The sequence below is a fragment of the Thermobia domestica genome, chromosome 3 (assembly GCF_964235325.1).
Source record: "Thermobia domestica chromosome 3, izTheDome1.hap1.1, whole genome shotgun sequence".
Taxonomy (NCBI): Eukaryota; Metazoa; Arthropoda; class Insecta; order Zygentoma; family Lepismatidae; genus Thermobia; species Thermobia domestica.
Genome location: NC_137456.1, coordinates 332065823 through 332093769, shown reverse-complemented (window position 1 = coordinate 332093769; position 27947 = coordinate 332065823). Strand labels below are relative to the sequence as shown.

General features: G+C 35.5%; 1 protein-coding gene across 2 annotated transcripts in view; it reads left to right on the top strand.

Moving 5' to 3' along the window:
* Positions 1-16660: 16660 nt before the first annotated feature.
* LOC145681217 (uncharacterized) overlaps positions 16661-27947 on the top strand; it is a 29746-nt gene continuing 18459 nt past the window's right edge. The window contains exons 1-2 of one of the 2 annotated variants that reach the window (XM_081752754.1): positions 16661-16812; positions 24883-25433. In XM_081752754.1, coding sequence (XP_081608880.1) covers positions 24997-25433 — 437 coding nt within the window. In that variant the 5' untranslated portion in view covers positions 16661-16812; positions 24883-24996. Of the gene's footprint in view, positions 16908-24882; positions 25434-27947 lie in introns of both variants that reach the window. The other variant, XM_081752755.1, reaches the window with a different exon arrangement.

The window sequence follows — 27947 nt, the reverse complement described above, 5'->3', positions numbered from 1 at the left end:
GAGGTGTATTGCGCCTTCCTTGAACGATTGTCGTGGGGACGAACTTTCTGAACCCACAAATAAAATAGTGCAAAACTATATTATTTGAGGGCGAAGAGTAGAGAGTTCTCCACGGTGGCCGATTAAGGATGGTGGGTACCGGGCAGCGCTATGCTGTACCGTAATAACACTACCACTTATTTCGGTCGTTGTAGAACTAGCTGGATCGAAAAAAAATAGTAACAACAAATGTACACTCAATTTTGATCTCCATTACTCTCTGGACCAGCTGATCTAAATACAAGAATTAACATTGTATGATCTGATGACAAATGGAACATATAGACGTTATAAATTATGTTTACATGATGCTATAAGAGATATTTTCTAACCAGAAAGTTTTTTCCTCCCACATCAGGCTTTACTACTCACAACTTGGTTTTCTTTCTGGATAATGCAACGCAATGGGCAATGCATTTACGCTCTTTCTTTTTCGACTAAGCTGCATTTTTACAAGACAAACCAATATTCACTTCCTGTAGACAACTCTACCGCTAATGGCTTCGATATGAAGTACAAGATTTAACTTGTGCAAGGAGGAAAAGAAAAAAAGGGTAATGTTAATAAAGAATCAATTATTGTGACTATGATTGATAGGGTTACAAGTAAGAACATTTTTAAGTGTATTTTTTCAAAAGTGCGGTAGAATTCTTTAAAATCAGTTTCTTCCTGCAAATTGTTTCTGAATTACTGTACATTTCTAAATGTAAGACGAATCACTATATTCTTAACAAAGGATTACAAAAGTACATCTATAGTACAAACTGTGTATATTTTCAGACCACACTAAAAATCAGATCAAATGCAGACCTCACTTACTCTTTCTTCACTGGGTCAGTAGCGTCATTTCACGTTTAGGCAGGGGAAGGAGGTAGACCAAAATTGTACACTGGCATAAGCGTTTAATTTTTTTATTAGAATATTAGTACACAACTTATTAAGAAACATTTATTTCTCAACCTAAGCGAATGCAATTGCCCCCTGCCTCCCCAAATAATGCCTCAGCAGCGAATCTGCAAACGTTCGCGGTTAAAGCAGTAGGTAAGGAAGTGGACCAAGTTAGCATTTAATGGAATCTCGTGATTCTGTTCAGTGAAGAAAACTCTACATCATATGTTGCAAAAGCAAGACTACTCCATATTTTTGGGCACGAAATTGCAGCCAAAAACCTAGTCTTGAATTCAGAAATATACGGCAGCTTGTATATCGTGTATGTATTCACGACACTTTCTTTTTAACAATAATAAAACCAGTGGGAAGGGCAAGAAGGACAATGTCCGCCTGGGTTTCAGAATCATACATTTTCAAGAAATTGTATTTTAAGATATTAATACAAAACGTAAAACTCGTATGTCGATAGATAGTCTTGACCCTGCTCCTGGCAAAAACTAAAATGATGCTACTGAAAAGAAATATTTAAAAAATTAAATATAAATCAACAGGATCAAGTAAAAAATGAAAACAATATATTTTTTTACGTTTCTCATCTTATTTAATTTTGAAACAATAGCACATGAAACAAAAAAGAAATAATATGCATGAGTGTAATCTTCGTGTATATTACATTTTTATAATACTGAGATTTATATATTATTGAGTTCTTTTATGAAGATGAAGATCTAGTATTCCATCCGTTGATAATCCGCCATGGAAGAAAAATATTGCTTATGCTTGGAAGCATCATGTTGTTGTATCTTCTCTCGCTTTGGATTCAATTTATGTATTAATTCCAAGAAAACACCTGAAACCAGAAACAAATGTATTTCGAAGCTGGAGAAAGATAGAGAAAATCTATTTTTGTTTATTTCAAGCTGTAAATTGAGTTGTACGTATATCTCGGCGCAATATCAAGCTTAATGGTGTTTCTCTTATCATAAGTATCATTACATTGTCCTTTTCTGTTTGATTCTTTTAGACAAACTCTTCCCAGTTCCATAAAAATACTATGAGTTATTCATATACATTTGCATTGACTATTTTATAAATTTACTTGAGCTTTTTTTAAAACACTAACCATTTGCATTTTGCACTATTTCCTCGTATAAGAACTTTGGTTTAAGATATTAATTAATATATAAATATAGTCTTCAAAACAGACTTGGATTTGTGGAAAGCAATTAATAATTTCGCAATGTAAAGGTAGTGTATTATCATTATTACTAGAGATTTCACTTAACAGTGGTATCAAATTCAAGAGGTGTGTTTTTCAGCTACAAAGTGATCCATCTACGTCTAGAATACATTGGTATGACAGTGTCCATATCATACCGAATGGGCGAGAGAGCCGAATAAGTAGAACCGTGCATTTCACGAACGTCCCATGTGGTGAGCTTGTTGGATGCGAAAGATGTGTAACTGATTCAGGAGACTTAACCTATTGTTAAAAGCAGACTCAGTTACGTCGGTTGTTGCAGTGTAGTAGAACTGTGACGGAACGTTCCCGACTACAAAAGCAGTCAGGCTGACCTCATATTTTGGCCTCCGTAAATCGCCAAGCGTTTAAGTGGATTGTTCTTGGAAATTGCAATCATCCTTCGCCACCTTCACAATGTATCAGAATCGATCAACTTGGATTAATCTTGGTATACATCAGTCATATATTAGCTGCCGAAATTTTCAATAGGAACTCCCATCTTCATTAAAACACCACGTAACACGGTATCCATTGTTGAAGTACAGAAATATCAATTTAAAAACTTCCTTCTAGTAACAGAAATAAGTATGAATAACTTGATATTATCAGTAATAAAAGCTGCACTCTTTGAATACCCTTCTTCTTTCCTTTTAATAAAACACATTCAAAGAACCACTATTATTAAACTTTTCCAATCTTCCTCTTCTGAACAACGTGATGAATTCAATGTATTTTCTATTGCTGATTCCTTTGCTATAGCTGTCCAAAAACTAATACTTTGTTCTTCTATTCTTCTCATACTAATCCTTTTCTTAATACTTTTAATAGTTGTTTTACTAAAGCACTAACTAGAGTTCCAATAGAACAATTTATCCACGTGCTACCTGCGATTCTTTAAAATAGCGGAATTTTAAACGTTATTTGCTGGTAAAATAACAAAATAAATAAATAAAAATAAACTAACTAATTACACTCTCTTTAGCCTGTAGCTTAATCTTCAGTAAGTTGTTGCAGATTTAGTTTTGGTACGTTTTAGCAAGTGTTCCAAAATTATAAATGTGTATGAAAATAAACCTGTATTGTAGCATTCAACCTGAAAACTTTAAAGTTTGTGCTGCAAATGACAGTTGATTATTATGTCTCATTTTTTGTTTTAGTTCCCTTGTCAAGATTCTTTTTAGGATTGTTCATGTTTATAGAAAATTATTCATAAACATTCCTCATAATGAACGAATTAGTTCTATGTAGAACTTTAATATCATTGACCTGTGTTTTCGTGACAAGCTTAAAAGTGCTTATCATCCTCTTTATCGTTTTTGAAATACTCTTTGACCATAGTGGCTATATTCCTTTCTGAATTGAGTTGAGTTGATTTTGAGTTTAATGTCCCTTTACAGCAGCTATATGAGACGTGGACCTACTGATTAACATGGAACCTGAACCACATGAGCTCCCGCCGGGAATTGAACCCGGGTCTCCCATATATTCCTTTGTGCCATACCTATGAAGAATTCTTTGTTAATACATGTACATTTTGAATAACTGTCATCCGGAACATCAACTATGAAGTCTATGTGTTGAATGGTACAATAGACGTTTATTTTCACTTAACTTTATTTCCAGACACGTTCATAACTAGCAGAATAGCCGTTCTTCGCACGAGGACAATATGTTTTATTTTGAATACAAAGGGCTGAATTTAGATTTGAACGGCATCGGAGTGCCTGTTCATCTCAACGACCCAAAAACTACGAATTCGGCACTGATATTGGTAATTTTATATCATTTTTAAAAATATATCCTCTCCGCTCCCCACCACGTAGCGGGTCTGAATTTGGATTTAAATGGCATCGGAAATGTCATTGTTTATCTTAACGACCCCAAAAATTACGGATTCGACATTAAGATCGGTCATTATCGATCATTTAAAAATATCTCCCCTTCCTCCTCCCCCTAAGTTGGACGTCAAAGTGAAATGATAAAAAATACCCCTGGTCCGAAACTCATTCATGTGGCAAATTTGAACGAGACCGGTCGGGTGGTTCAAGAGTTATTAAGTCACAACGGTTGTTATTTTCATTTTTATCTACTTTTCTATCACCCTACCCTCCCCTAAGTTGCACCGTCAAAATAAAATGACAAAAATACCCCAGACCCCAACCCTCATCCCCAAACCCCATAAAATCCTTTCAAACACTCTATTAGCAAGATTGACCCCATACGCAGATGAAATTATTGGAGATTATCAGTGCGGATTTAGACGAAATAGATCAACTGTCGACCAAATATATAGCATTCGCCAAATACTAAAAAAAAAAAGTGGGAATACAATACCCCGGTACATCACTATTTATTGATTTTAGAAAGGCGTACGTCTCGGTTAGGAGAGAAACATTATACAATGTTCTTACAAAACTTGGAATACCGAGAAAGCTAATTAGATTAATTAAGATATGCTTAAATGAATCCCAAAATAAAGTCCGGGTAGGAAAATTTTTGTCCACGAGCTTTCACGTCGAAAATGGCCTGAAACAAGGAGATACGTTGTTGCCATTATTATTTAACTTTGTGCTGGAATACGTTATAAGGAAAATCAAAGATAGCAACCAGGCCCTAGAGTTCAACGGTATTCACCAAGTTATGGCATATGCTGATGATGTAAATTTAATAGGGGTTGAGAGGAAAACAATAGACAGAAATGCAGAGATCTTATTAAACGCTTGAAGGGGCATGTGTTTGGAAGTAAATGCAGAGAAAACAAAATACATCGAAGTGCGTCGGGACCGTAATACAGCAAATTATGGATGCGTTAAAATATTAAATAATACTTTTGATAAAATGGATAGTTTAAAATATCTAGGATCAATATTAACAGAGGAAAATCATATTCACGAATAAATTAAATGTCGACTAAAAGCACAATTGGAAAACGACCACTAGGAAGACCTAGGCGCAAATGGGAGAACAATATTAAGATGGATCTCTCAGAGATAGGAATACAAAGTAGAAACTGGATCCAATTGACTAAGGATAGAAGTCAGTGCAGAGCTTTTGTGAACGCGGCAATGAACCTCCGGGTTCCATAGGCCATAGAGTTAGTTAGTTAGTTAGTGTCTAATAATAATAATTGTATTTCGAAATTATGCAAATTTTTTAAATAAAAGTTTGAAATATTAGTATACTTATAATCAGGGCTAAAAGTGTATCTTGAAAGGTATGGGGCGCATGACGTCACGCTGTACCCCCTGTCTATCTTCAGTGGCGGCACTAGGCTCGTAATAGTAGGAAACAAGAGAGGAGACAAGAAAAAAATATTTGGGGTGGCCAGGCAACCACAAAATTATTATTTAATTCTGAGCTTCTACCAATTCAATTTATTTCTGATTGCACAGCTTTATGCTTGTGGGTAGTAAATGAACATCGGCACGTTTCTGGACACACTTTAATGTAAGCACAACACAGGAACATAAACTTACAACAAATATTGAAATAAGCATATCACACAAATACAGTAAAGTGAATTGGAATTGTTAGAAGCACGTATGCCCAAAGCATACGTGCTATAAAAATGCACAGTCATGTCCAAAATGATTATCGCATGTCTATAAATATGTTATTGTACGAATACTATATAATTTGATAACGATTTCCTGTATTTCTTACAATGTAAGTATGTATATAATTGGCAAAGATATGTATGTGGTAAATTTCATGAGAAAAGAGCAGTAAATAAGAACAATATCACGCAAAAATCTTTCTTGTTCATTTACCAATATTTTGTTTTACTCATTCTAATTTACGTATTTATAATTCTTTTTACATGAAATTTACTACAAAACACATTTCCCAGTTGTACACATAGTAACAGTATTAACTTTATTAGACACATGTGGCTGCAGTTTATCAATAGTTATCAATAGACGGAAGTACAAAGGGATTATAAATTGTTCAACCTAAGACATGGAAATACTCAGTCGTTAGCCACACTGTAACCAATAACCGTGAAAATAAGTGCCTCCTACCATGAAAAATATACGGTTTACCGTTTTTCTAAAATAATGGTAGGATACCGTTTTCCTGTCAGACGGTTGTGTCGGGCATGCGCATTGGAGAGAAAAAGCACATGTTCGATTCGAAGCGAGGATTGATGGCGCGTAGGTTCGGATGTGTTGTGCTTTGTTTTGTTTTGTTTCTTTCTTTCTTTTGTTTGTTTGTTTGTTTGTTTAGTGTGTGGTTTTCTGGTGTGATATGTACAGTAGGCCTACTACTGTTGAAGATATCCTGGAAATTCAACATTAAGCAAGGTAATGTATTGGAAAGCACCATATTAATATTTGAACTTTGTTCGGTGACAAACAAAACTTTAGTTCGCTATCGTGGCAAGCAGATCGCTCCAAAGTGCAACGATTCGAAACCAAGAAGCTGTTGGATGTATAAACTAAAGTCTTGTGATAATGTAACCAACTACGAGTGGTGGTGAAGCTAGAATTAGAATCACAATGTTGAAATACTTTTTTTTTTTTAAAAAAAGGAAAAGTGCTTCGTAGTTTATCGTACTTAGTACAGCATTACATAAATTGTGTTGCATCAACTGGAATTTTTCATGTTACAGAAATAAAAGTATACTGTCACTCATGTCTGCCCGAAGGACGGGCAGAGGGTCGCTCCCCTAGTTAATTAAAACGTATTAAATTTCTTAATACAAATAAAAATATCAAATGTAATAGGGTATATAGTAACCAGGGAGATGAGTCCCCTAGAAAATTTTCATCGGGCGCCCATGCTGTCATTATTTTTTCTGAATAAATGAATTGTTAGATTTGAAAAATATTTCTGTAAATGTTTTTATCTTTAATTTTGTTTTGAGTACCTATAATCTGTTCTGGTGTCTTGTTAATACATTTGAGCGTTTAATAAATATGCAAAAGTTCGATACTCTGGTAGTTTGGTGACTTTCTTTTTTTTTGAGCATTGATGCCACTGTTACATAATTATGCAAACACGTATTCAGGCCCGTAGCCAGCCTCGAAATTTAGAGGGGGCTAAATGTAAATTAGGGTGGACACACACACAGATATACATATATATATATATATAATGACTGTTTCTGTGTGTGATGATGAATAATTTCTTATGCTCTTAAAACTAAAACTACAGCCTGAAGGAATTACTATTAAAATTTTCCTCTATAGCGTTAGTACAATTGTACCTGAAAGCTAGAATACTATGTGTTTCCTTTTTATTTATTTGTTATGGCAACAAAATATTTCTTCCGTTTTCTCATCTTCAAGGAAATAAAAAAAATATTTTAAAAAAATAGTTGGCCGAACGAACCAATCATTAAAATTTCCAAAGAATTAGTACAGGAAATACGTTTTTAAATTTTTGATGTACTGAAAAAATATTTGTGAAACTCGAAAACATCTAGAAAGTAATGAGATTTAATACTATCTTCAAAGAGATTCTACAGAGGAGGGTCTCAAAATCTTAAATCAATATTTTGAAATACATGTGGCCTAAACAAATATATGCATATTGGAAAAATGAAATTAACATCTTACCTGTATTATTATTTACATGTCCTTAGATACGAAACTTTACATTTCTTCAAATATTACGGGCTTTATTTTACACTTGTACTTCTAAACATTTTTTGATCAGTTTTTTATGGTGATGTTCGAAAGAAATAATGATATATTCATGGATTTTTGCTATCTACAAATTTATAAATTTTATAAGATTAAGAAACACAAACACAACACGAATATATACACTCCTCATGTTGGCACAGTATAGTAGAAACAAGTTGAACATTTGAACAATCACTAACAACACAATCACAGTATAAGTCTTCTTGTTTTGGATGCTGCCAATCTTAGAACAATTGTGTCCAGATCGAGATTTCTGGTGATGTCATTGTTGTAACTCAACAAAACAAGATCGGCACGGTGCAGTTAATGTACAACTCCTTTTGAGAAAATGCCCTAACAAAGAAGGAATTCCTCTCACCTGAAGTATTCCTACATAACGGTTGACAGGCTTCAGGGCAGAAATTTAGAAAAGAAAATATTCAAATTTACAAACGTAGGTATAATTTCTAATTGCTGTCTTTTCAGAAACTGAAAAAATACATTTTGCATAACAGCTGTGAGTTCCATTTTATCACAACACGTTTCAATTTTTAGACGTCGCGGACCCCGTAGCCAGGTCACGCGGACCCCCGGGGTCCGCAGACTCCAGTTTAAAAACCACTGCTCTAGACTCTTTGGAACATACTATCAACAATCATTTAGGACGATTGCTACTAAAGTCATGTTTAAGTAAAAATAATATGTTATGTTTTGGTACTCGAACATTCAAATAAGAAATAACTTCAAAAAAGTTCCCTGTTCTAGCGCAGTTACCTTCTTTCTCGAAACGAAATTGACAAGAGAAGTAACAATTCATTAAATTTTCTTTGTATAGTACAATTCATATCAAAGTATACATGAAATTCTTCTTTACATTGTACAAATAAGAATTCGACATCAGTTGCTTTCGTAGGTACTAAAAAAGTTTAAGTTAAGAACTAATGATTTAAACAGCTATTTACTTATTTCTATTGAAGATATCTCTTCTTCAAAATGAAACTACATTAGCAAATTGTTACTTTTGTGGGCTACCCCGTAGCCTCATGGGTACAGCGCTCGCCTTTAGCGCGTCCGGTTTCGGGTTCAAACCGTACTGGAAGTCCTCGGATTCAAACCGATAGTGATTTGGATGTTACTTTTAGCTATAGGTCCCGTGTCTACATAGCCTCCCTGCTGAAGAGGGACGCTAAACTCCCCAACGCACCCTGTTTTAAGTCAAAGGTCAAATTTCAAATTTATAAAGCATTATACATACGAGGGTAAGTCAACTGAAAACCATAAAAGTAGAAATAAAAATCCGCACAAGGCGCCAGTGAGCTGTAAGTTGGCATGCCTGTTTACGATAGTATGCCGGATGTCTCCTAGGTGGCAGCAGCCGGCAGATGCACAAACACCGTCGCAACAACAGTTCCAAAATGGCAGCCCCACTAGCCACATGCACCAGCGAGGAGCAGCGAGGAAACTTTTTGGGTTTCGGTGATGAGGAGTGGCGCCACTCCTTGCTCGCTCGCTTTGTTTCAGGCTGATGGTAATGCACCCATGTTTCGTCACCAGTGACGATTCGTGACAGGAAGTCATTACCGTCACGTTCAACTCGCCACAAAAGGTCTTCGCACGCATCAACACGTTGCTGTTTCAGTTCAGGCGTCAGTTGTCGGGGCACCCATCTTGCAGACACCTTATGAAACTGGAGAACATCATTCACAATATGATGTGCCGATCCATGACTCATGTGTACACATGCTGCAATTTCGTCTATTGTCACACGGCGGTTTTCCAAAACGATGGCTTCAACGGCTGCAATGGTCTCTGGAGTCACTACGCGCCGAGCCTGGCCGGGGCGTGGAGCATCGGCCACAGACGTAACACCATTTGCAAATTTCCGGCACCATTCATAGATTTGTGGCTGTGACAAACACGCATCTCCATACTGAACCTTCATTCGCCTAAAAATTTCAATCGGTTTCACACCTTCACTTCGCAAAAACCGAATCACAGAACGCTGCTCCTCGCTGGTGCATGTGGCTAGTGGGGCTGCCATTTTGGAACTGTTGTTGCGCCGGTGTTTGTGCATCTGCCGGCTGCTGCCACCTAGGAGACATCCGGCATACTATCGTAAACAGGCATACCAACTTATAGCTCACTGGCGCCATATGCGGATTTTTATTTCTACTTTTATGGTTTTCAGTTGACTTACCCTCGTATTATCATCCAATAAGTTTCAATTTTTAATTGAAAATTCTGTTTTTCCTATAACTGCAACTACTACCTCCGTTTAGCTTGCTACATTTTTTGTTTACATACCAGAAGATTGCAAGGTATTCTTTTACAAAATAGTAACTTTGGATGATTAGGTTTACGTCTGATTATCTGCATGAACATTTGATTCTGGCACCAAAGATTGGCAACAATTATTAAATTATTTTAATAAAGTATCTAATAATTCATCCCCGAGAAAGATTAAGTGAATCGAACTTATCTTTAGTTTAAAGATATATTAAAAGTACTATTTATCTATTCCAAGTTATTTAACAAATAGTCAAGTTGCTGATACACTACAATTCTCATTCTTCAAGTCAACTTCGGTGCATCTTCAGAAACCTGTATAGATCAACTTTCAATTACAACCATGTTCAACAACACAACAAGAGTAAGGGGGCGCGGTGGCTCAGTGGTAGAGCGTTCACCTCTGGTGCTTGGGGTCCCGGGTTCGATCCCAGCCCCCGCCATGTGAACTTTGTGGTGGACAAACACCGTGCTCGTGGGTTTTCTCGGGGTTCTCCCGTTTCCTCCCACTTTCTTCATTCCACCATTTCACTCATCTCTCATGATCACCGTCTCCTTTAGTCTAACCGGCATAACCGTGGGACGTAAAACTCAAAGATTTCATTTCATTTTTTTTCTTTTACAACAAGAGTAGACACAATTCAGAAAAGGAAACTTTTCTTACTCCGTTATCACGTGACATAAAACGTAGTCAAAATTCCCCCCCTCTCTCTCCATGTCCAATATACACAAAACAAACCCATACACCAATGTTATGATTAGAACGAAGCAGTTGTATCCCCCTGTTGAGGGATGCTGTCTTTTCAATCTCTCGCATATTGACCGAAAGCCAATGACTCACAGCAAAAGGATGTTTTCAGTTGCAAATTCCAAGAAGGACAGGAAGAAGTAAACCATAGCCGTCTTTAGATAGCTATGAGTAGCTATGAGTAAACTCTTCGCCCGCAGATTAAGGTAAAACTATGTTGTTTCTGAACACAAATGCATGTTTGCCGATAGAATAACCATAAATTATTTTTCTCCTGCAGCGAGGGTCGTTTGCACACGAAACATTAAAAAAAAAAGATAAATAAACCAGTCTCACGCTCAAAGAAATATTATAATAATTCAAAGAAGCGTAGCGCATAAATAGGCCAATACTTTAAATGAGGATAATAAAAGTAAATTTTAATTTAGCACTCTAAAGTACATTTGGAAATACAATTTCTTCCAACATTTCAGTCAGGGTTCGAATTAAACTTTCGAACGAGAGGGTTATGTTTATGTATTGTTGCTGTAAATGTAGAAGGCGAAAATTTACCCCAGAAATGGATGTTATGTTACTTCTGTGATACGAGCCGGACATACATTTTTACCGAAGGGGAATTTCTCCGGCATCCCCCGTTAATTCGAACTATGACTTTAGTAGGGGCCTGCAAAAAATTTAGGGGGGGCTGAGCCCGCCCTAGCCCCCCCTTGACTACGGGCCTGCACGTATTTATTAATTTGTAGGCAGTGTTGTGGGAAGTCATATGGTTTTACACTTGTTTAGTCGTAGTTCTGGCCATTCTAAGCTATGTTATCGAGTACCTGCTTGGTTATCTGAAACCGTAATAATGCGACTAATCGAATGAATCGCTGATTATAATATTTGAGGTCTATTAGTCTACTGGTACTCATAGCGAAAATACATGCGATAAAGCTAGTCTTAACACTGCAACAGAATATCGATTTATGAATATCTTTAAAGGACATGGATGTTTGTTCCAACTACATTTTCAAAGCGTGCGAAAACTCAGCTATAAAATTCAAGAAGTAGTTTTTTTTTTTGTATGTAATATCGAATCCTCTTCTGGTGTTTTGTTCAATACATGACAAAATTGGTAATTTTGAAAAGAAAAAGCAATGTATGTTCAAGATAATATTAGAACAAGGGTTCGATATTACAAACTAAGAATTAATTTCAATTTTATTCTTATGGATATTACGCACGTCGTAGGTACAACCCTTCTTTCGTTCACTTTTGTGTTTTCTTTAGTTAAGTAGTCTTTAACACCAGTGGACCAGCGTGCACTCCATCCAGGAAAAATCATTGCTAGTTAGTGTGTGTACTGATGCAGTTTCCAGCAATTCGATGAAACTTGGGTCAATATATATTGTCCAGCAAGAATTCTTACTGGGTCTACCAAGAGGGCACGCTGGACCGGCAAGGACCTGTAGATAGGGAATCGGTGTGATAATTACCGTAAATCGTGTACGATAATAACACACCTGTGCTTTTTTTTAAAAAAAGAAACGATCCCTAAATTTTACGGTAAATTGCCGTAAAATATACGGTACCAAATTTGTTTCTAAATACGGTCAATATTATTTTGCTTCTAAATATACGGTCTGCCGTTTTTATGAAAAAACGGTGGTCCGTAAAATTTAGGGTAATCGGATGGCAGCGAGAGTTGACGGTAATCAGTCAGTAAATTTAAGGCGAAATTTTTTACAGTGATACTCAGAATAGTTTATTTAATTAGAGATCAGAACCTGGATTAAACAATGCGTTAATGAATAAAAGAAGCTTCTATATGTATAAATATGTCAATGAACAACGAAGAATTCAATGTCATATAGATTTCTGTGGCAAATTCTACAGCAGTAGTTCGTGATCAGGAGTTCACTGGTTGCACGTAGAAAAATGGATGGTCGAAGGAGGGGTAAGAAAAAAGATTGGTGTAGTGGTTGCTTCTCCTCGCGCCCTGTAGGGCTGCCACTGTGAACTTTTGCCCATTGTATTTTTTTTTTATATGAAGTGGAAGGTCGCCATACATATTTTTTCGGAAAAAGGTAAGGGTGATTCCCGCATTCCCCCACACTTTTACTGCTGCTTATAATGTGATTGTTGTGATAAAGTTTTCTAGTAGATGACATATCCCGCCTTATGCAGAGTCGTTTCGAAGTATGATTAGCGTCATACTAAAATACTGATTACTGCAGGAGACTTCTGTTAGTCGAACTCTTTAGTATAGCTCTAATCTCACTTCAAAACGACTCTGCATAAGGCCCATCATTACTTAATTTAGATACCCGGTAGATTAAGTATTTACATTTGCACTTGTGTATCGTAAAGTATTAGATATTAGTGTAGAACAAGTAACGTTCTCATGTCGACTATTAAAACTATATGAATAATTTTCATCAGATTGTTTGTTTTTTAACCCTAGATTATGCGCGTGGGTGACAGGTGTCCCCCAGTGATTTTTGTCTCAAAATGGCAACACTGTGTGTTGGTGTTCGCAGTCGCGCCTGTCAGTAGCTGAACGTTAATTGTTATTGTTTGATGTGGCAGCAGTAGTGCACTTCTGTTTCCCGTCTACAGTTCATAAGAAATAAATTATCTTTGCAGCAGCGTGTTTGGGTGACAATTGTCAACCGCGCGCCTATGTATGTAACAAGTAAAATATCAAAACGCCGGAAGACAGACGACAAAAGATAAAAATATTGTTCTGAAATGGCCTGAGAAGGAAGAGCAGGAGTCAGAAGTGGGTTCTGATGACAGTGATTATGAAATTTGTCAAATAAGTGCAGGTGGCACTCAATACTGAAACGGAACAAAATGGCCCAGGGTGATATTTCTGATATTCTAAATATATGTGCAGTTAGCGCACTTTACATTGTGAAATTCAATACCAGTTCAACTCAATTATCACGAAGGATTTTTTGTACGATATCTCCTGGGAAAAGTTACAACGGCGATGCTCTATTCTCCAAGTTCCAGTTGAAATTAGGAAGACGGTCGGACTTCGATCCTTACTGGGTGTTGAGGAAGAGGGAATGGTCAATCTTGAAAAGCCATCAGGTTCCTGAGGACGCTGGCATGTATATGGAAGAGGAAGAGACAAAACTACAAGGAAGTGGTGATTAAAATGTAAAAGATCAATGTGTGGAGAGCATCTCAAAGACATTTGTGTAACATGTTTGCAGTCAGTCTAGTAGTTATGAAAAAAGTCCATTGTATTCAGTAGAACACTGTATACAACCAAAACCATAACCTGTAATTATCATTGTATCAAACGAATCAAAGTATCGTCATTTAAAGATGATTTTATTTATTCTTGATATATTTTTGTGGGCGAGTCACCCATGCTCCTAATTCTGCAACACAAACGTACGCGACTAACGCAGGGTTAATATATATATTCAACTGGAATCACGGCGAGCAAGGGCGTCTATTTCTCTGTAACTTTGGAGGTGAGTCATTTTTATCCCTTTGCCCCTGTAGTTCCCCCCCTGTTTTAGCACTGACATCGGAACAAAAAATCTGGTACATACTAGTCTGTGGACTGAATGTTTGTGCAAAATTTCAATCTTCTACGTAGAAAAATAAGCCCGCCAAAAAATATTGAACATACGCTTAGAAAATGAGAAAAGAAATTTTTGACTTATGACGTCATCACCTCCTATGTCTGGACGCAGGACGGTCTGAAACCATACGTAATGTCTTCTGCAAGCCTCTGGACTTGAAAAAAAAAATAAAAAACTGGACGAAAAAGCTCAATAACGCAATCTACCATGAAAAGTGCATATGGTACAAATTGTACCATAGGATCCCGTAGGGGTTAAATAATATAGTCAGATTTGCTTGTGATAGAGCCAGTGTTATGGTCGGGGCCAGAGACTCTTTTGTTTCGCGCCTTAAAAAGAATTCGAGTGACCTAATTCCCATGGGATGCATCTGTCACTTTGCAGCTTTAATCGCTAGCAAAGCCTGTGAGAAACTCCCTCGGTCACCGGAAGAACTTGTAAGGAATATTTCCTTTTATTTGTCATGCAGCTCAAAAGGAAATGCACAATTTCACAAAACTCAAGAATTTTTGAACACGGAAAGGAAAAAAAAAATCAAGCCTGTCCTTACGAGATGGTTACCAATGCATGCGTGCGTGTGTCGTATTCTTGAAAATTGGGAAGCGCTCAAAAGTTTTTTTTTTTCAATTAGCAGTCTTCGAAGATAAATTGAAAGGTGCAGAAATGATATTGACTGAACTTAACAATCTATTCACAAAGACATACATGTTTTTCCTTAAATACTTGTTCATGTACCTTAATACTTTTAATGTACTTTTTCAAGGTCGGAAAATACTTATTCATACCTTAACCGAATCTGCTGTGCTTGTTCTGAAGGAGATAGTGCAGAACATTTTAGTGTCAAGTGCTTTACAAGATATAGAGACAGTGAAAGCTTCATGTGCCAGAAACTTTCTTCCCTTGTCCGAAGTGTATCTTGGCCAGGACGCTGAGAATTTGTTAAGTGAGTTACCAAATTCCGAGGCAGAAGAAGTGCGAAAGAGATGTTTGCAATTTTATGTTACAGTGGTGACTGAAATTCAACGACGCTTAGCAGTGAATCAACCTCTCCTTCGTGAAGTAAGGTTTCTCTCTCCCTCTGTAGCCTTAGAAGTAAACTCTAGAAATGAGCTAAAAGAGCTTACACATTTAGCCAAACATTTCATTAAGCGTATTAACGAAAACGAATTGTTTATTGAATGGAGGGTTCTGCCACACTTCTTTAATGCCAACGAAAAAAGTAATTTAATGGCTATGGAATTGGATATTATGTGGGATTTTACTTCAAAAACGAAAGATTTTAATGATGAACTTAAGTTCCCCAACCTAGGCAAGCAAGCTTGCAAGACTTGTACCCACATTGGCCCACTCAAATGCTGAATCGGAAAGAATTATCTTCATTGTAAATTATGTGAAAACAAAAAAGAGGAACAGAATTGGAGATGATGCTTTTAATGCAGTGACAATCTAGTGAGATCTGCTTTTCAGGCGAAGAACATAGATTGCTACCTGGCTGCTAGCCCGAGAATACCTGTTCACAATACGTCGCCAGGAAAGCTTCAATAGATAATTGTTATTTTTCGTCAGATTTCTTCAGTATGTAAAACTTTGATTTGTGTTGTTGTTGTTGTTAATGATATCATTAATCTAATGGCTCTTATACTGAATTAGAAATTTGGGTCCTTATGCAGAGTCGTTTTGAAGTGTGATTAGTGCCATACTAAAGAGTTCGACTAACATAAGTCTCCTGCAGTAGTCAGTGTTTTAGTTTGACGCTAATCATACTTCAAAACAACTCTGCATAAGATGGATAATGTTTTACATCAACCATTGAAGCCGCTGTTTGTACAAATCCAGGTTTATCAGCACATGATAGTTTTAAACTTCGATTTGCGCAGAACAATGGTTTAATTCGTTAATGCAAACCATCCTCGTATTAATTGCTAATATTTAGTCTGTAAACTTTTCTTCCTGTTAGTGAAGAGGGTTTTCTAGCAGGGGCGTCATTTCAGACTTCGCTTGGGGGGGCAAGAGCACCACCGACATAAGACTTTCATGCTTTGTACTAGTATATTAGTATACAATTGATTAAAGTATATGTGTTCCATAAACTCTTGGGGGGAAATTGCCCCATCCTGCCCTCCTAAATGACGCCCCTGTTTTCTAGAAACCCATGCTAACTCGGTAATTGAAAGTTATAAAATTGATAAAAGAAATATTGTGGGAAAAATCCGGCAGATGTGGGAAATTCAACTCTAGGCATCTGGCAACACTGTGTGAGCCTTTGTCAGTGACTCTGTTGTAAATTTCTCCCACGTTATAATCGTTCTAAATTTTATATATATTTTCATGCTCTGCATGGCCTTAAAATCCACAGAATTTGTCTATGCTGAAACTGAATGTCGTTCTCTGGTATGGCGAGTTAAAATCTTTTGTGCTACAGTTTATATGGCCTATGTTTAGCAGAAGGGGTCCAGCTGTTTTCTTTAAAAAATGTTACTATTTTGGTAATTTCTGTTCACATTCGGTTAGTTTGGGGTAGGGTTGGTTAGTTTAAGTTAGGTTAGGCTAGTTTAGGTTACGTGAGGTTAGTTTAGTTTATGTTATATTAGTGTAGGAGTCCCTCATAACTTTCCAAAAAATGATAGAATTTCGCTTATTTCTACTAATATTACGTTAGTTTAGGTTAGTTCTGGTTAGCTTAAGTTAGTTCATGTTAGGTTAGGTTACATTTGGTTATATTATGTTATGTGTAAGTGCTTGCATCACTCATTTCTCCTGTAAATTTTGTGTTTTTTACGTGCTTCAGGACCCGTGTACTAAACATACTCCGTTTATATTATCATACATACTAATGAAAATACGGGTTAGGTTTAGAGTTGTCCTTCCGCTTTTTTATAATAAAAAAATAGTAAAATTTACAGGAGAGATGAGGTAAGAAATGATTTACAGTTCTTATGTGATGTTTGTGTGTTCAAGTTTGGCAATAAAGTTATGCTTAATACTAGAAAAGATATATGGAAGTGGGTACTATTTTTAAGACGCGGAGGGTTCGATGATTCAGCAGCATGACAATTTTATGTCGAAAACAGAAAGCAGGGAACCCGTTTCTATTTCTACAACTACCACTACTGCTTACACAATGGATCTGTATCGTAAAACTGCATATTTTAATGTGTTTGCTGCTTTTTTGTAGGGTGGAAACTGGAGGGACAGCTCTACATTTAAGCGAAAACTCCTATTGTCAGTGCCCGCTCCAGCTGGTATTCTCAGAAACAAAATTTACACTATTAATTTTATGAAAATGGATCAAAACTTCTTTAATTTCAAGCTTACCCGTTCCTACCCAAATCCTACTTCCCCCATTCATATTCTGCTGGCAAGGTTCCCCCTTTCCATTTAGTTGTAATAAAGACCGAAAAAACCTGCCCTGCGGGGCTCTAAACCGCCTTCACTCGTTGACGCTCGCTCGGCAATACTATTTGAATTAAATATTAAACTTTGGTACAAAAAGGAATCAACCTAGGTACTAACCTATATAGGGAAGACCTGTGTTCTAGAACCTTCCCTATTGTACTCTATCCTACTCTACTATACTGTTTTAACGCAGGCCTACTTTTCGATTCGAAGGTGGGGCGTGTATTGTAAAGTTTTCCCAATTCTCCATATCAGCCATAGATAAAACGAGTTTTTATTTGTTGGTTCTATCTATATCTGACAAGTAAACCTTACGTTTGGGTGAATCGAGTTGCTCACTGAGACACATATGAGAAAGTAGTACTAAATGTGGTTAGTATTTCAGTGAAGTTGTAGGTGCGAAGCTCCAGGGGTTTAGGAGATACAGCTACCAGAACATCACATGGAAGTACAGAATAGTCTTCATACAGTTGGAGGTAAAAGCTCTGTAAGACCTCTTGTAACGACAAAAGGTGAATAACAAATATATGGGTATATATTAGGACTAGGGGGAAGTCATATAGTAAGGGTATACCTGACGGCGGCCATCTTCAAATCCGCCATTTTGAATTAAGGTTAAGTTTTTAAAATAGGAATAGGGTCATGTGATACATGATTTAAGGCGCAAATTTAATCAAAAGAACAATGGTCACGTTAATTTTGAGTTACGCACAATTGGTAAAAAGTTACAGGGAAATTAAATATTTTTGCAGCATATGTATTAGCCCTTTACCCCACCTTGTAAATTTTGTTTTAATGATAATAATTAAATAGAAAGCAGGTGGGTAAATATTAGGTCTATGGTAAGAGTTGCCTTGATGGCGGCCATGTTCAAATCCGACATTTTGAAGCAGACAAAATTTTTAAACTAAACGCATAACAGTGATACCTTATTAATAGGAAATTTTACCATAACTCCAACGGTATAACCATTTTTGCTTTATCATTAACCAGCACAAAATTAAATGGATCGCTCCTTACGACTACTGCTTTGACGGAATTGTTAACGACAGATGTGTCAAGTGTAACTCGATTGCCTTTGTCAGGTGTGCTCACTGTGAGCAGAGCATTTGTGCAAGTCATGCACACTTTTCTGAACTACAATATTGATTGTACTAATTGAGGACTTTTCTGGAAGAAAGACCCAAGTTCAATTATGAATCAATTCCTCTTTGGTCATTTTTCCTTAAATTAGCAACTTGTTTATGCGATAACAAATGCTGGTTCATGATAAAGCAAAAATGGTTTACTGTTGGAGTTATGGTAAAATTTGCTATTAATAAGGTGTCAATGTTATGCGTTTTGTTTAAAACTTTTGTCTGCTTCAAAATGGCGGATTTGAACATGGCCGCCATCAAGGCAACTCTTACCATAGACCTAATATTAATCCACCTGCTTTTTATTCAATTATTATCATTAAAAGAAAATTTACGGTGGGGTAAAGGACTAATACATACGCTGCAACAATATTTAATTTCCCTGTAACTTTTTACCAATTGTGCGTAACTCAAAATTAACGTGACCATTGTTCTTCTGATTAAATTTGCGCCTTAAATCATGTATCACATGACCCTATTCCTATTTTAAAAACTTAACCTTAATTCAAAATGGCGGATTTGAAGATGGCCGCCGTCAGGTATACCCTTACTATATGACTTCCCTCTAGTCCTAATATATACCCATATATTTGTTATTCACCTTTTGTCGTTACAAGAGGTCTTACAGAGCTTTTACCTCCAACTGTATGAAGACTATTCTGCACTTGCATGTGATGTTCTGGTAGCTGTATCTCCTAAACCCCTGGAGCTTCGCACCTACAACTTCACTGAAATACTGACCACATTTAGTACTACTTTCTCGTATGTGTCTCAGTGAGCAACTCGATTCACCCAAACGTAAGGTTTACTTGTGAGACACCAATATCTTTAACCTGTAGTGCTTTTAGAGAAAAAGAGAAGAAAATATGCTAACTTGAGTTGGTATAATTTCTAAATTCACAATGTGCCTACGTGAATTTGTATATAAATCAAGTACATGTTTTACGCAAAAATTTCCTATTTCATACAGTTTTTCTCATTGTCCATATTTTTCTTCGTGTCGTATGAGAATATCCTACTTAACATTGATGATACTCGCAGGATCCACCAGAAATAATTGTTGAAATAAATAAATAGTCATACGACTTGCGTTTAAATATTGGGTCCAATAAGAAGAGATTGAATACAAAATAGACAAATGAATGTGTGCTAAGTGGCTACCAAAGAGTATGAATGTTATGTACATGATTTACATACTGCAAATCTGGTAGAGCCCCGCCGTAGTTCGCTTGCTCGTCCGTTGGACCAGGAGCATCAAAAACACTGCATTTGCTTATATGCGATAAAAGTGGTAAATCGCGACAAAGGCATTTCAATTTTTTTGAGGGTGATATTTATTTGATGGAGGCAGGATTTGTGTAGAATCATAAAAAGAGTTATAATTTCGCTAATTTATATTAATGCCATATTTGATTAGCTTCTAAACATTTGGCCTCTTTCGTTTAAATGACCTTTCTTCTATATTAAAACAATCAAGTTTCTAAACCTATATACGGAAAAATTATGTATCATACAGCACATGTAGGTTTGGCGTTTCCACTTTATTTTATGTGTCATATTTTGTATTGGAAGAATATGGCAATATCAAAAACTTCATTACGTATTGCTTTAAGTTCACAAAATATAATAGGTTAAGGAGACATATTTGCAAAAAGGGATCACGTGCGCTATACTTTCCATATTGTATTAGGTTTATTTATAATAGCATTTCGCCTCACTACATTCTAACGATTCATGATGTGAACCATTTATATAAATGGGAAAATATAAGCAAGTTTCTTTAGAGGAGTGGTGGTAGAATTGTTAGAATTCTGGAATTTTGCATAAATTTGTTTTCGCGAAATTAACCCAGAAATTCTATATCTTCGAAAATTTCCTCCAGCGTTTCCAATCTTTGTACAATCAGTCGCTGGTAAATAATTTTCATAAGTTCCAAAGAAATAGTTTGCTGCTCGTAGTTTTGTTGTACATTATGATAAAATTGACTAAGAGCATTGAAATGTTTGAAGTGGCTCTGTATCAAACAGATTATCCGCACTTTCGTTAAATTTGTCTTTGAAATTTAAGGATATGAGAGATGTTTTTTCGCCATTTTTGTCGCAAGACAACGTGGACGTCGCTATCGGGTAAAAATACCAAGAGAACAGTAGGAACTACTTGCGCATCGTGTACTATCCATTACATAAAATAGGGCCCCTGATTTCGCGATGCGGCCCTGACGTTCACTCAAAACTTACATTGCTATACTTAAGTCACACAAGTTTTCTTTGCACTGTGTTGTGAAAAAAAAAAAGAAAGGAATCAATGAAATAGTACTTATTTTTTTGTACTCTTTTCGTAGATTAATGTTCATAGGACTATATATTGGATTGGAAACAATATCACGTTAAATAACTTTCTGACTACGATATGTAGACTGTAAGTTGGGAAAAGTTCAGTTTTCATCACTTGATACTTTTGTGTATTAAAAAATAGATCTCTGACGCTCTGATTTGTTTTACCGTTGTAGATAGAGAAACGTGGAAAACACAGTTCGAAAAATTGGAATTCTAGTGTTCCAAATATGTGAAACTTTTAACGAGAAAGAATTTACTTGGTAGAGCATTTATTAAAATAAAAAGAAAAGTGTTTATCCCAACATTTTGTGCAGTGAGTTGAGGGTTATGTTGCAGCCCAGCCTTTGAATTCCCCGTGATTATATACAGTAACTGGAATTGCGGCAACGCTGTACGGACCATCTCATGGTGTTTTGTCGCATTAAAGAAGCTCGCAGCTGAAGCTTACATCATATGAATGTAATGCAAAAAGAAAATAAGATCTCATGACCTTTCGCATCATCTTAGTAAGAATAGCAATGGATGTACTATCTCAATCGAATTTCAAAATGAAACTTTGCATAGCACATCCAAAAATCTATTAATCTAATTACTTCATTCGTTTTCGCCACATGTTGACTTATCGCTGCTGCTATCTTTCTGGACATGTATTACTCACAATGGCTCCACATGTACTTTAAGATCTTTCACTATTCACATTTTCGAGCTTACAAACGTGTTAAAGGGAAAAAAGAAATGTAGTTTTGGCAATCACGTTTTCACCCAAGTTGTTCTGCAATTAATTCTCCGGCCGAATGTACCAGATGAACTTGTGGGTGTTTTCTTTTCTTACATTGAATGAGAACAATATGGAATTTTTAGGTGACGAAGGCTGTTTATGGTGTATTGTAAATCAGGAAGTACTGATGATGTTTTCAACATTTTCCTACGGTTTGTAGACGTCCAAAACGTACACATATACTCACTATTAGCTATTAGCTAATAGCTAAGAGCTATTAGTTTGTCTGTCACATGGTGAAAGAAGCCGTTCTTTTCTGCTGTTTCAATTATCACGTGTGAATGCTCACATATTATAGAGGAAAAAAGAAGGAAAACATATCTCACTTCGAACTTTAATGCGAACATAGAACAAGAACTGCATTCAGCAGGCATTGAACTATATGGACCATCCCAATCTTCACCCAGTGGAAGGCTGGAAGCAAATGGACCATTACCCATACAGAGTTTACATAATATCCGCAAATCCTAATAGAGTGGGACAAAAGGAGATGCAAAGTCCGTACACTCGCACGGTGAAAGGAAGTTTTAGAAATTAGCGTTTATTATTTCATATATGACGTTGCAGTTTACGTGGGAAAGTGCTTCCAAATGTACGACACTGAAGAGAAGTACTGCGATCTCTAGTTGCGAAGACAAATTTCCTGTGAAGTATAAGCTCAGTATTGCATATCAACTAAGGTTGTATCATGTAATAAACTTTGTGAGTGCATTTGTTTCTGTAGAAGTGTATTTTCTACTGTGTGCAATGAGTTTAAAATCTGAAAAAAAGAAACAAATTTTCGAGGAGCACACGTAATCCAAAAAAAAAATAGACGGTTCTTTTCTCCAATTTTCAACAACTCGTACATTAAGTGTATATCTGTTTAATTTCTAAGAAATTAGTTAAAGTCTCATGTACATATGATATTTTAAAACTTCCTGTAAAACGCGCCGGACAGTAAAAGTTTAACTACCCGTCGGGCTGAAAGTGGTAAATACGCGCCAGGAAAAATAAACACACTGCTGAACAAGACTGCACTTGCTTACACATGACGTTTCGATCTTTTAGCCGAGATCGTCATCAGACATACACAGGCGCCAGAAGAATGTGGCAATATTCCACTGCATGTAAGCTGCGATAGCGATGGTGCAGAATAGAGAAAATCGTATAAGATATGTCATTGTTTGGCTTTAAATAAACCTATCAGTTTGTTTGAAGAAAGACACTTTAAGATCCTTCTAAAAGTGTGTGTGTGTGTGTGTTTTTTTTTTTTTTTTTTGTTTTAAGATTATCAATACTCCGCGATTTCGTTGTTCCAGGAAGAGGCATTCACTATCGTAGAAGTAACATCCTTGACGGTTTAGGAGAATATTGTTTCACTACTATTACATAAAGTACCAAATGGCGCACACGACTCAAACCAGTATTTATAAAACATGAGCAAAATACTATACATTTGTTTGTATGGTAGAAAAAATTGCTTTTTCTATCCAAATAAGAGAGATATCTGTTTAAATCTTAAGAAACCTTTTAATGTGAGCAGGCATTTATTTAAGTAAAATAAAATTGTTTTAAAATTTTGGTTAAGTAAAAATATAACACATTTCTCTCACCTTTATATCTCACTTTAATTTACGAAAGAATTGGGACTTGTAGTTAGCATATAAGCCAGTAAGACTCTTCGGTGTTAGGATCTTGTGATGTTGATCTTGATGTTTAAATATCGGAAAACTGGATTGCATCGAAAATAAAAATAACATATAATTTTACGAAAGGCTTTAGTTCTATACAATATACCGTATACCTATGCTCTTAGTACCCTTTTCTTTCGCTAATTTAAGGTAGTTGTACGCTAGACGATAATAAGATTGTTATAGGCCCAATTGCATCTCTATTTAGTAGCTCTCTAGATAACCCCGTACGCCCTCTGCGCGAAAGATTGGTTTATTTCTGGTAAGAATATTTGTTTTAGGATCCAACATTAACCAGTAGGTCGATGTTTCACATAACATAGCTACCAAAATTTACAGTAAACACCAATACGGCTAATTATCCGATGGATACCATAAGTTGCTGTATAAAAAATAATCCAATTACAATTAAATTTCCCAAATCGAAAATATGAAAATATTAAAGGAAATTAGAACACGCAATAACGACGCAAAATAGATTTAAATAAAAATTGCTAGAGCTACATGTATTTGATTAAGGATGAGAGGCTGGAGACAACAAGTAGATCTCTCTTTAAGATATAATACATCTTGAAAATGTATACCATTTCTAAGTAAAATTTGTATAGCATTGCTTTTCATGTTTTATTTAAGAAATATAAGCTAGGTATGTAGCGCAGTTTCCTGTCTTCAGGCATTACTGATCGTACGTAGAGAATTTGTTACTTTAAGAAAAAAGTCAGAAAGAAGCAAAAATCGTACTTAAATAAAATGTATTTACGTATAACAAGAAAGATTATTTATATATGTAACATAAACTATTTATTAAATATAGATAGTTTTTGTTAAATACAGTTAGTTATCAGGAAAGTAGGTAAGTTTTCGATTTATCAAGAGAGAAAAGGAAGAAAAAATCGGATATTAATCAGCTTTTCAGTAGTTCGTTATGTTTCTGTATTTTTGGTATTTAGATCTATCGTTATTTTATTAGTATCAAAGTTTCAAAAATTTTAAAGTTCTTGTTCCAGTACCTTTTATATCCCTAGTCTGAACCAAACCGTTCCACCCACTAACTCAATTTCACCTGAACTGGCATTTACCTTTGTGTTTCCCCAGCTTGGTGATAAATTTAACGAAAACGGATATTTTTCTTATTCTTTCAGATTTGTTTTTTTTCCTTGAACATTGAATGCTGAAGACTTCAAATCTCAAACTTGAACAATTTTTTGTATTAACGAAACAGCTTCTCATTATTTCAACGTTCTAATAAAATTCAAATGGAAACAAAAAACGTTCCTATTAAAGTTGAAGTGAAAACAGAAAACGTGTTATTTCAAGAATGTAATTATGAACTTTGTAGTAGCAGCTCTGACGAGCATAAAGATCCTCTTGCAATACGCTTGGAATGCAAGGAACGAGAAAGTACAACGGAGGGAGAGAATTTCGCCCCAGAAAGTAATGAGGATAAAACAATGTCAGATTGGAAACTAACTTCTAAAGCAATATGTTTGATCAAGCGTTTGTCAACAGTTGAAGTACCTGTAAATTCCAATAGTTTTCACAGTAACATCAAGCTAAGTTCCTCCGATTTAAGAAACAGCACAGAAGAGTCAAGCAAGAAAATATCTTCCAATATTGGATATAAGAATGATCAGGAAGGGGTCTTTCAAGAAAATGATAAGCAAGACGCAGGTAGCAATGCTCAGGCGGTCAGGTACGTTTAAATGTTTTATTTAATAAGAGTTACATTTTGTATACTTATTTTTTTCAACTTGCAATACTTCGTTAACTATTCTTTTTTTCGTTTAGTTTTAACTGGGTAAATGGAATCCCAAACATTTGAATAAATAGATAAAAAAAAAAGAAAAAACAAACGCATGCTAATGTTTAGCGTATAAGTTCAAGTGAGCAATACTTGATCCATAACGAAATGTCATCAAGTTCTAACTTTAGGTTTTCTTGCTTCATTTTTTAATAATAACTAGTCAAAAATAGTTTAATGTGATGCATTGTTAACGATGTTGTATAATTGTTTAATGAGTTGGCAGGGAAATACTTTTTTATACTTATATGTTCTGTGGCCTGTTTATTAAATAATTAAGTATTAATTTTTTGAATGATTGGCAATAAGCAGTTGATTAACTTAAACTATCTTCGTGTGGTGGTTTGAATTGTATTGTAAGGAACATTTGTTGTTGTAATGTTACTGTGAATGAAGGGAACGTTTGAGTGATTAACTATAGGGATTCACACTTTAATTAACAACAAAATGTCAGCGTTCTCTGTGTTCTCTACTTTTTACCACGTCAAATTGAATTCAATCATGTTGCGTATAACTAAATAACACACAGAAGAAATGTCAAGATATGTATGCTATTTCTCAGCAAATGTTGCTTAGACGTCGATGAGAGAAAGTGACAATGGATTACAGTGGTTGCAAAGAGTGTTAAATCATAGTAATACACGGAGGGTTGAAGTAGATACCGGCTTAGTAGATCGTGCTGGGAAGTAGTGAATGTGACACGGATGAAGTTTCTATTGAACCATGCCGTCTCGAATATATACATCACTTCAGAGCCCTTTATGCTTTTTAAATTTACGTACTGACTTAAAAGTGTAGAGTAAGTGCTAGATGGATTTTTAGATAAATTGGGCACAAATTAATTTAATAAATTAGTTGACTAAAGCTGTTTTTATTTTCACAGTGCTTCGTTTGAATATTCGTTTCTTAATTTACTTTTAAACAAACTTACGAATTTGGTTTATTCTTTAACATTAAATCTAAAATATATTTGATAATTTTCAGTTTTTTTTTTTTTGTTTCACTGGTATTAAAATATGAAAGTAGTCAATAGTTACACGATACTAATCTTACACGTTCCAGGCGCGAGTAGTAATACTTATTTTTAAATTTGTCATCGATATTTCAGGTATAAACGTCTAACTCCTTCTATTGGGTATTTTTGGCTAATCTCGAGTGTTTGGTTATTGTCATTTTATTGATGGCACTTCAGTAGATTTACTAGTAACTAATTAAACGTGCAAAACATCTACATTGAACACATAGTAACCTTGTACGTTCCAGCAGTGATGAATAATTACTGTAAAGGAGATAGTAAATTTTTCGCGGGAAGGTGTACTGTTAGTTATTAAATAGTCTGCCTTTTGGCTGGTCGTGGGGCTAGTGAGGTGTTACTTCGTTTTTATTTTAGGTTTGGACCTGGAATGTTTCTTCCACGTTTGTTGATCGCCAGCTTCCTCATTTAGCTACTCCCAATATCTTCTATATTTTAAAATCATCGATTCGTTGCATTATCCTTTCTGCTCATCACTCTCATTCCATTATTCCCTTATGGCGGTATGAAAAAGACAATTTCTTCGGAAGATGTGTTAAGTCCAATTGGAATTTCACGAAAGATGCTGCCTAATTGTGCGTAATTAAGAATATGTTTTCTACACTCAATTAGTTATTTCGTTCACAGCAGAAATTGTTAAGTATAAAAAGTTTTACTTTTTTTGCAATTATAGATAAAAGTTCGCACATTACGCAGAAATGGGGTAACTTGTACTGTACCCTTGGTCTGTAATATCTATTTTGGGGAATGTCAATTCTACTCTTTATTAGTGAAGAATTATGGGTTTTCAAATGTTTGATTTCTTCTATAGTAATTCTAACAATAAAAGGCTTTACGAATAGTACTGCATGGGTATATGATTTTAATCCATTAATCTGGCTCCTTTTTCGTTCATTTCATTTTTTCAGACCAATGCCAAATATTTTTATTCAACTCCTCTATATTATTATTATGATTATTATTATTATTATTATTATTATTATTATTATTATTAAAAGTACTAGTTGTGGTACTACATCGATATTTGTGATACTGGCTTCGACTCGTTACCGTGTACTTACTGTACACGACTGTTACGTAACCAAAGTTTTTACATGCCACCAGAAAAATGTTTGACTTTTTTATGATGATACTTTCAGACCCGGAGCTAGCACGAAACTTCTCACGTAATAAGTATAAAGATTCTTTCTTATTCAGCAGTAAGCGGAGAAACGAAAGTTAAAAAAAAAATCTGTTATTAATGGGACAGGATGGAAATACGTGGTGATCTTGGTCCCCATTTAAAAAAAAATGTAAGTTATATGTCTGAATTGTTGAATTGTATGCGTAAACTGTTGGTCTATAGAGTAACAGGTAATACAGGATGTAGCATC